This window comes from Xenopus laevis, chromosome 2L, assembly GCF_017654675.1.
Source record: "Xenopus laevis strain J_2021 chromosome 2L, Xenopus_laevis_v10.1, whole genome shotgun sequence".
Classification (NCBI taxonomy): domain Eukaryota; kingdom Metazoa; phylum Chordata; class Amphibia; order Anura; family Pipidae; genus Xenopus; species Xenopus laevis.
Genome location: NC_054373.1, coordinates 168863867 through 168874476, shown reverse-complemented (window position 1 = coordinate 168874476; position 10610 = coordinate 168863867). Strand labels below are relative to the sequence as shown.

The 10610-nt window shown below is 37.1% G+C and overlaps 1 protein-coding gene across 1 annotated transcript; it reads left to right on the top strand.

The window, feature by feature from the left end:
* The first annotated feature begins 1881 nt into the window (after positions 1 to 1881).
* On the top strand, positions 1882 to 9770 carry mmp8.L (matrix metallopeptidase 8 L homeolog). The gene is given in 10 exon segments (NM_001087049.2): positions 1882 to 2053; positions 3924 to 4168; positions 4992 to 5140; positions 5229 to 5354; positions 6080 to 6241; positions 6624 to 6741; positions 6843 to 6976; positions 7761 to 7920; positions 8264 to 8367; positions 9474 to 9770. Coding segments are annotated over 10 exon segments (1401 nt in total). The 5' UTR covers positions 1882 to 1951; the 3' UTR covers positions 9575 to 9770.
* The last annotated feature ends 840 nt before the right edge of the window (positions 9771 to 10610 follow it).

Genomic DNA, 10610 nt, shown 5'->3' with positions numbered 1-10610 from the left:
TACTGGCAGCATATAAATACAGGAATGGGATCCGTTATCCAGAAGCCCGTTATCCAGAAACCTCAAAATTATGGAAAGACCATCTGCCATAGACTCCATTTTATCCACATTTTTAAAAAATAATTTCCATTTTCTCTGTAATAATAAAACAGTACCTTATACTTTTTCCAAATTAAGATATAATTAATCCTTAATGGAAGCAAAACCAGCTTAATGTTTATATGATTTTCTAGTAGACTTAAGATATGAAGATCCAAATTACAGAAAGATCCATTATCTGGCAAACCCCAGGTCCCATACATGTACTATTAACAAATAAATGAGACCATGTATCTGGGCAGCGGCTTCTGAAACATTAGTTAGCAGCCATACTAGTTGGAAGCAAAACCAGCCTATTGGGTTTATTTAATGTTTACATGATTTTCTAGTAGACTTCGAGGGTTATTTATTAAAGTCTGAATGCCAAAAACTCAGAAAATTTGAGGTTTTTTTTTTAGTATTAAAACCGAATTTTTAGTGGAAAATTTTAAAAAAAATTTTTTATTATACCCTGAGGATGGAAAAAGTCAGAATCTGAAAAACCGGCATCTTAGACTTGCCGAGGTTGTATATAAATCAATTGGAGAAGTCCCGAAAATATCTTGATTTGCACTAGGATTCATGCATTAATTCGAAGATTTCTGGTTTTTGGGCAAAAAAAATCCCAAAAATTTGTATGATTCGCTTTTGCATGATTTTTTCGGGTTCTTTTCCCCACCAGGAAATTTTCTGCATTTCGCTGTCAGCAAATAATTTTGTGAAATTGTAGCGAAAATCCGCTGTCATAAAATCCGCATGGACAAAAAGAAATTGGACAAAACAGACGCGTGTATAAAAATTGTCGATTGCGTCAAAATTGTTGCACGTCAAAATAATTTTGACACCGATTGACTTCAATGTGTTTTGCAAATTATTCGCCGTTTCACTAATTTTTCCGTAAATCCGCAAACGGCACAGATTTGGCCATCACTATTTATATAGTGAATAAAGTACCCCCTCTTGTAAAATATAAGGATATTATAAGGTACCGAGGAGTTTCATGACCATATAAAAACACGAGGCCGAAGGCCGAGTGTTTTTATACAGGTCATGGAACTCCGAGGTAACTTCTAATATCCTCATATTTTACAACTGGGGGTACTTTATTTATTATAATACACAAATTTCAGTGAGTCATGTGACAGAAATGACATCAGAATTCACCGTTTATAACTGATGACACCAGAACTCACCGTTTATAAGGATATAATTTACAGGATATTCATGGCTTTTGTGTATTATATTATCTTAAATTCATAGGACACAATAGGCCAACAACTGATACAAATTGCAGGACGGAAAACAGATACACGGCAATGAAAATACCAAAACTTCTGTTACATTTTTCAGTTTTGGTTTTATACAAAATAATGTTCTATTATTCCAGGGGAAAACTCTGAATGGGATCCTTTCATTAATATCTCTTATAGTTGTTTATATTAAATATCTTTATGAAGTATCACCTTGTATTAAAAATACAAGTCCATTCATTAGAGAAAGGCTGAGATGTAAATGTGCTTAGGATGCCGTGCGTCTGATAGACAAGAGAATATGGATATCTCTATAACTTAGACTTAACGGTTGAATTGCCCCCTCTTCTCTTAATGGTTTATTAATTATGCAGAAATGTTGCACAACGGTGGGGTTTACTCTGTATTCTTGTGTCACAACTTGTTGGCAGTGAAAAAAAAAACATGCTTTTACATGGAATTAGAGGAAGCTGTTAAGGATGAATCATGTTCCTAGGGCTGGCTAAGGCATCCAGGTATCATATAAATAGGCACGTTCAACACATGGAAAGTCAGAGCAAGCTTGGAAGCTTCAACTTTGAGGCAGTACACTCCAAGAAACAACTAACAAGCCAAAAACAATCATGAAGTCCTGGATTCTGTTGCTGCTGTGTATAGCATGTTGCACAGCATTCCCTGCTAGGATACAGACAGACATAGAAAAGAATGATGGGAAGGTTGCTGAGGTGAGTAGATTGGTTTGCATGTCTATTATCTATCTATCTATCTATCTATTATCTATTTATCTATCTATCTATCATCTCTGAGTCTGTCAATCTATCTATGATACATGTGTCTTGCTGTCAACCTATTTATCTGGCAATATATCTATATTTGCTATACATAAATATTCAGTCGTTTATACAATTGATCGGTCTTCATCTCTGATTTTCTCTGCCCATCTATTTATATATCTGCCCACATTATATATCTATTTATCTATCTACCCATCTATTTATCTAACAGTCAGGCTATCTATCTATCTATCTATCTATTCTATATCTATATATCTATCTATTATCTATCTATCTAAAATATATCTATCTAATATCTATCTATCTATCTATCTATCTATCTATCTATCTATCTATCTATCTATCTATCTATCGCTCTCTCTCTCTCTCTCTCTCTCTCTCTCTCCCTCTCTCTCTCTCTCTATCTATCTATCCTCTTATTTTCTCTGCCCATCTATTTATCTATCTGCCTACAGTATCTTTCTACCCATCCATTATATATCTACCAATATATATATATTTATCTGTCAGTCAGGTTATCAATCTATCCATCTATCTATCTATCTATCTATCATCTATCTATCTATCTATCTATCTATCATCATCTATCTATCTATCTATCTATCTATCTATCATCATCTATCTCACTATCTATTGTTGCAAGGTTTTTCATACAATGTACAGACTTGATTTTAGCTCATATTGAAATTACAGTCTAACAAGTTAATAAGCTAAACACCAGAGGTAATGTTAGTACCCGAGGCTCAGTGAAAAGCACAAGAAAATAAAATGTATTCCCTTTTTGTTTTATTATTTTGGTATCTGAGCCACAGGATAAAAGAAAAAGACACTGTCTTGAATTTTATGCTAACTAAGCAAACATACATGTGCTCTCGTAGAAAAACAATCCTATTGGAATGTACAGTGTGTAAATGTGTTTAGAGCCTCAAGGCAAGTTGTTTCCCTTGATGAAAAGAAAACGTTCCACTGCAGAACCCAAGCATTCAGAACATCTTAAGTTAAAGAAACTTGTACTCTGTAAATATTTTTTTTGCTTTCAAACAAGCTAATGAAATGAAAGATTATAAGGACATTGTAGGAAGCTGATTATTTTGAAATGTCTAAAATTTGGCACCAGACACAGGCAACAAGAGCCGTCCTGTTAAAGGAGAACATAAAGCCTAACTAAAGAAGTAGCTAGAAATGTTGTACATTATGTTTTTGTGCTTCTGTACCAGCCAAAGGCAACCACAGCCCTTTAGCAGTAAAGATCTGTGTCTCCAAAGATGCCCCAGTAGCTCCCCATCTTCTTTTCTGCTGATTCACTGCACATGCTCTGTGCTGCTGTCACTCACTGAGCTTAGGGACCCACTCACAATATACAGTACACATAGAATATAAATGTCACAATATAAGGCTGATTAGTAATTAATACAAATAATTACTACATGGTAGTACAGAAACCAGTGCAATTAGCATCAGAATTGAATAATCAGCCCTGTAGCATCAGCTTATATTACAGGGGAAGCTCATTTTCTGCTGGATAATTAGTGACGACCCCTAAGTTTAGCTTCTCAACAGCTGCTCAGAGCCCACTGAGCATGTGAGTGTCACAGACACTTTCCAAGATGGTGACCCCCTGTGACAAGTTTGAAGTCCTGGATCATTGCTGCTATTGACAAGCTGAAACTTTAGACTCGAACAATAAGTTTAGTATATAAAATATGCCTTTTTTAGCCATATTCATTTTTAGGGTTTAGTTCATCTTTAAGTTTCTTGCAGCAAGATGTTAAACTCCACCCATTGTTTCACACCTTCCCAGGAGTTCTTGAAGAAATACTTCAACCTTCAGACAGAAGGAGGCCGTCTGGCAAGAAAAAAGGGCAGCAATGCATTTTCAGAGAAAATCCGCGAGATGCAAGACTTCTATGGTTTGGAGGTCACTGGAACACTGGACGAAGAAACCTTAGAAGTGATGCAGCAACCTCGATGTGGTATTGCTGACGTGGCCAATTTCAGAGTTTTCCCTGGAAACCCCGTGTGGAACAAGAAAGACCTGACATACAGGTACACAGTGGGGTATAATGGCAGCTTTAACATTGCAACTGTCACTGCAAAATCAAGCCGAATCCTATTTACCTACATTGCGATGACTACTAGTAAGGGATGCCTACATTTGTCCATGTTTCATAAGTTTTGAATATGTTACATTTGTCCTTATAACTTGAAAGGGGTGGTTTGCCTTTAAGTTAACTTTTAGTATGTTATAGAATGGTTAATTCAACAATGTTTCAACTGGCCTTCATTTTTTTCTTCTAATTTATAGTTATTGCTACTTTCTGTTATTCTTCTTTCTATTCAGGCCTCTCCTATTCATATTCCAGTCTCTTATTCATATCAATGCATGGTTGCTGGGGTCATTTGGGCCCTAGCAACCAGATGACTGACATTACAGACTGGAGAGCCGCTGAATAAAAAGCTAAATAACTCAAAAACCACAAATAATAAAAAATGAAAACCAATAGCATATCGTCTCAGAATATCACTCACTAACAGTTAATTTAAAGGTGAACAACCCATTTAATGCCTAGATAGCTTACTTTTTCTCACAAAGCAACAGTTCTGTTCCAGTTTATGGCTGAGATTCAAGCTATATTTATTAACAGAGTATTTAGACTGCAGTTATCTAAAAGCCAGTGTTTGAGTCAGATTAGTTAGCAAAGTGCTTATCATAACAAAGGCAATGGAACCAACCCCACAAGAAGTTTTTATATATGTAATTTCATGATAATTGGACATATTTAGTGAAACAAAACTGGCCAATTGTAGAATTTCATACATATTATGGTATTATGATTATGTTACTAAATTAATCACCCCTTCCCCACAGAATTCAGAACTATACCCCAGACATGACCAGAGATGAGGTGGACCGGGCCATTCAGAAGGCTTTCAAAGTCTGGAGTGATGTCACCCCTCTTACTTTCACTAGGGTCAATGATGGCGTTGCTGATATTGAGATCTCATTTGCAGCTCGAGGTATCTATTAATTTGTAATGCGTGGTACAGTGCCTGTAATTACTCTTTACAAATACCAATAACATTCCTTAAAATTCTTTCCCTACAGATCATAAAGATTTTTATCCTTTTGATGGCCCATATGGTACCCTGGCACATGCATTTGCACCTGGAAATAACAATGGAGGGGACGCACATTTTGATGAAGATGAAGACTGGACAAGTGGATCAGTTGGTAGGTCACCGTATGCTCCCTAACATATATACATGCATGAATCCTTCAGATACAATACTAGTACCCAAATAATAAATTGAAAAAAAAAGCTAATATCGCATGTTGCTACAGTATTAGCAGCAATGTCCTTAACAACAATGGGAGCTTAATGCACCCAGGAGATTAAATTGGGAAGATTGTAGCTCACAGATATTTGAAACGATACCAGATGTTGACGTGCACTTTTATTTTTTCTGAAGGGTTCAACTTGTTCCTTGTGGCAGCTCATGAGTTTGGCCATTCCCTTGGGCTCTTTCGGAAAAGTTGGCCATTCCCTTGGGCTCTTTGAGAACTGGGAAGATTGTAGCTCACAGATATTTGAAAAGATAGATGTTGACTGGCACTTTTACTTTTTTTAAAGGTTTCAACTTGTTCCATGTGGCTGCTCATGAGTTTGGTCATTCCCTTGGGCTCTTTGGGAAGAGTTTGGCCATTCCCTTGGGCTCTTTGAGAAGAGTTTGGCCATTCCCTTGGGCTCTTAGGGAAGAGTTTGGCCATTCCCTTGGGCTCTTTGGGAAGAGTTTGGCCATTCCCTTGGGCTCTTTGGGAAGAGTTTGGCCATTCCCTTGGGCTCTTTGAGAAGAGTTTGGCCATTCCCTTGGGCTCTTTGGGAATCGGGAAGATTATAGCTCACAGATATTTGAAAAGATACCAGATGTTGACGTGCACTTTTACTTTTTCTGAAGGTTTCAACTTGTTCCTTGTGGCTGCTCATGAGTTTGGCCATTCCCTTGGGCTCTACCATTCTAATGACCCTAATGCCCTGATGTACCCAAACTACCATTACGTCAATCCCAATACATACCAGTTGCCTCAGGATGACCTTAATGGAATCCAGTCACTGTACGGTAAGGAAAAACAATATCCAGTTGCTTGTGAATCCTGACAGTCTCGTACAATTGAATATCACAGGGCAGGGTGGAACAAACGCTTGATAAACCCTTTATTCATATTTTAGGAATCGGGCTAAAATTATCTGACAGTGATTAACACTGGTAATTAAATGACAATTGAAGGTCCTAACTGTGAAGACCCAGTTTAAGTAGACTGATATATGAGTGCAGCAAGAAGATATTTTTCCCAAACTTCCTTTGAAAAATTCTCCTTACAACTTACATTTTACATAGCAAAGTACATAGCAATTGAATATGTCAGGTATGCCTTATAAAAAAAAAACCCAATACCTGAAACGTTTACTAAATAAATTCCATGTCTTCTATCACTTGGCAGGAGCAAGGACAAAGCCTGCTGAACCATCAACACCAAGCAACCCAACAAACTGCCCCCCAAACATAACATTTGATGCAATTACAACACTGCGTGGGGAAATGTTGTTCTTTAAACACAGGTAAATGCCATTTCCGTCCCCTGGTTGATTCATGTTATTTCTGATTTCCATAAAATAACAAAAAAAAAACCTTAAATACAATTTACTTTATCATTATGTAGATCCTTCTGGCGCAAGATCCCCAATAAATCAGAAATCGAGCATCATGAGATCAGGACATTCTGGAGTTCTCTTCCCAGTGGAATTCAGGCAGCCTATGAAAATCAGGAAAAGGATCAAGTTTTTTTATTTAAAGGTACATCATTTTATACTTTTTTCACTGACATTCTTTTTTCTACTTGCCTTCTTAATTTGCTCCATTATAGGGCATACAGCAGCTACTAAAATAGTTAATAGAAAAGGCATGCCATTGTCCACTAAACAATAAAAATGATGTTGTTTAATAACTGCACATAATCATTTGGTCTTATGGATAGAGGTTAATGTTCTCATATTCTACCTTTAACCTCCAGTACGAGTTCTTAATAATGCCTCATACCTCAGGCTTCCAGCTCTGCACAGCTCTTGCCCACATAGTGGCAACCAAAGGGACCAAACATGCTTTTTCCTCACCTTGATACACCAGGGCCTACAGAAACTTCTTGTCTCCCTTGCCTGGCCATATATGGCCCATGTATGGGCCACTCGGCTCTGCCTGCCTTACCAATATCTGCCCAAAAATCAGCCAGACAGATTTTAAAATCCCTTTGATGTGGTCATAATTTGTCAGGTCCCCGTAGACAAAATTGTGCAAGCAACCTCACCAAACAAGTAGAACTTTACAGGCATGGCCATGTTTATCCTTCAGTCTCAGCAGCCATTGTCTCTCAATTGTTACTGTTGTTATTGTGTTTGGAATGTCATTACAAGAAGCCAGGAAGGTGCATGGCCCACAGTGTAAGGATCAATGAAGTCTTTTGGATCTCTAAACAGAAAAATACCAAATATGTTAGCAGAAGTTGTCACCAGTACAAAGTACAATTCTGCTGGAAGTTTAAGGGTATGCTAATAATTGGAAACATTTCCTTCTATTTACATAGGAACAAAATACTGGGCTCTAAATGGCTTTGACATTGAGAAGGGATTCCCTAAGAGCATCTACCAACTTGGATTTCCCCAGTCTGTGAAGAAAATCGATGCAGCTGTTCACGTCGAAGAAACAGGGAAAACATACTTCTTTGTTAAAAATCAGTATTGGAGGTAAGGCCACTATCACTTTTTAAAATATATAACGTACATAAAGAGATGTCCAACAGATAAATAAAAAGATGCATTTGCAATCTATTTCTGCAAGTAAGTAAGCACCAGGTGTTGGTTTTGCCAGAGCTGAAACCTCATGCAGGGCTCCTCACCTTGGGTTATTTAATAGTGCTGACCCCTCCCCTATTGTGGCTGATCTCTAAAGGGCCAGACATGCATCAAAGCATTAAGGTCAAATTGGCCAAGCTGTGTAACCAAATCTATACATTCATGGCTACCTTGCAATGGCCACCATTCTCTAAAAGAGGAAAAACGTTATCATGAATGTTTAATTCCCCCATAGTTATGATGAAGCAAAATCACGAATGGATAAGGACTCTCCTCACAGCATCATTAATGGTTTCCCAGGCGTTGGAAACAAGGTGCAAGCAGTCTTCCAATCAAATGGTGAGTAGACCCATTCACTTTCATTGTTACGTGTAACTACACCTGTCAATAAACCATAGATATGTTATGCCTTGGTAGAGACCAGGGAAAAGAATTATCTTAGCAGGAGTATTAAATATGAACAGGTATGGGATATATTATCCAGCCATCTCCTGTAGACTCCATTTAATCCAATAATTATTCCTTTTTCTGTGTAATAATTAAACAGTACCTTGTACTTGATCCATACTAAGATAATATTGGAAGCAAAAAAGCCTATTCAGTTTATTTAATGTTTTCTAGTAGACTTAAGGTATGAAGAGCCAAATTACAGAAAGATCCGTTATACAGGAAACCCCAGGTCCCGAGCATTCTGGATAACAGGTGCCATACCTGTATATGTATTTATTGTTTAAATAATTTACAATTAAAAAAGAATTAGAAATATTTGGGCTCTCGTAACATTCCTTCCCAAGAAAAGGCTGATTAGTATTTAATAATTTACATTATACTGCATAAATAGAATGAATGAATAGCTGGCCTAGTAGCATCAGCTTCTATGACAGATGTAAGATCTTTCTCTGCTTATGTTTTGATAACCATTAAGTTGGGTTGCCACCTTTCCCTGTCAGGGGGTGGGACAATGATGTCATGAGGCGTGGCACTGATGTTGTGGTCATGTCACAGAGGCAGGGTCGTGATGTCATGGGGCAGGGCTATGAAGTGGCGATCGACGACTGGTCGGTCGCCGTGTCAATCACAGGGAGTCGTGCCTGGTTTTCCTAATTTGGAAAGCTTAGCGTCTCAACAGTAGCCCAGAACACACTGAGCATGTGCAGTGTCACTGACACTCAAATGATGTCCTACTTGGATAAGAAGAAAGGGAGTAGCTGTGGACAGCTTTGAAATCATGTATCATTATAGTAGCAGGGCTGTTGAACCTTTGGGATTTCAGAAAGCTCAGTATGTAAAAAAATCTAGCCTCTTTTACAGTTGATAAATAGTAAGATGAATGAATAAATTATTAGAAACAAAGTTAATTGATCCGTTTGGTTGAATTATTAATCAGTGTCGTACAATAAAAGTTTCTGATCTCTGAATTTACTTTTCCTTATGGTATATTTCAGGAATGCTCTATTTCTTCAATGGCAATCGGCAGTATGAATTCAGCATGGCAAAGAAGAGGGTCTTGCGTCTGTTAAAGTATACCAGTTGGTTGAACTGCTAATCTGGAGACACCAGCAGTGACCGAAGGAACCAAATGAACAGCGTTCAATAAGCGCCTTGTTTTCTTTTTCACATTTAACTTAAATTTTAATTTATATAAACATAAATATTTGTGTTATTCTGTATTATTATAACAATATGCTTTCTACTTTTTGCTATGTATGTTTTATATTGAGTATATTAAATTTATTCAATTTTCAAATGATTTGTTTGTTTTTTTTTAAAATTTCTTGTAGACCATGAGCACAAAAATGATGTTGCAGTTATAATCTGCATGCAGTGATTAGTGGGTGAATTCAGTCACATAATGGGGCAGATTTATCAAAGGTCGAAGTGAATTTTCGAAGAAAAAAATTTGAATTCTGAGCTATTTTTGTGTATATCGACTAGGGAATAGTCCAAATTCGATTTGAATTTGAAAAGAATTCAAAAATTCAAATATCAAAATTATAATGTACTGTCTCTTTAAAAATTCGACTTCAAATATTCACCATCTAAAACCTGCCAAATTGCTGTTTTAGCCTATGGGGGACTTCCTCGAACCCATCTGGAGTCAATTGGTGGACTTTTAAAAAATCTACGTTTTTTTGGCAAATACGGACCTATTTGATTGAAAACTGACCTATTCGACCAAAAAACAACTTTGACTTAATTTCGTTGCTCTTTTTGAATGCGAATTTCAAAGTCTTATCAATTTGAAATTCGACCCTTGATAAATATGCCCCATACTGTGTGTGTGCATGCAACATTTCCTCCACAATTTGCTTTGTGTTGGAGTCACAAAATCTGTTTGTGCACATGAATTCCGTTTAAAGGGAACATTGCCAATAATATCTGGTGATAGATCAGGGGTCCCCAACTTTTTTTAACCAATGAGCCACATTTAAATTTAAAAAGAGTTGGGGAGCAACACAAGCATGGAAAAAGTTTCTGTGGGTGCCAATTAAGGGTTGTGATTTGCTATTTGGTAGCCCCTATGTGGACTGGCTGCCTACTGTTTGGCAGTACATCTGGTTTTTATGTAACCAAAACTTGTT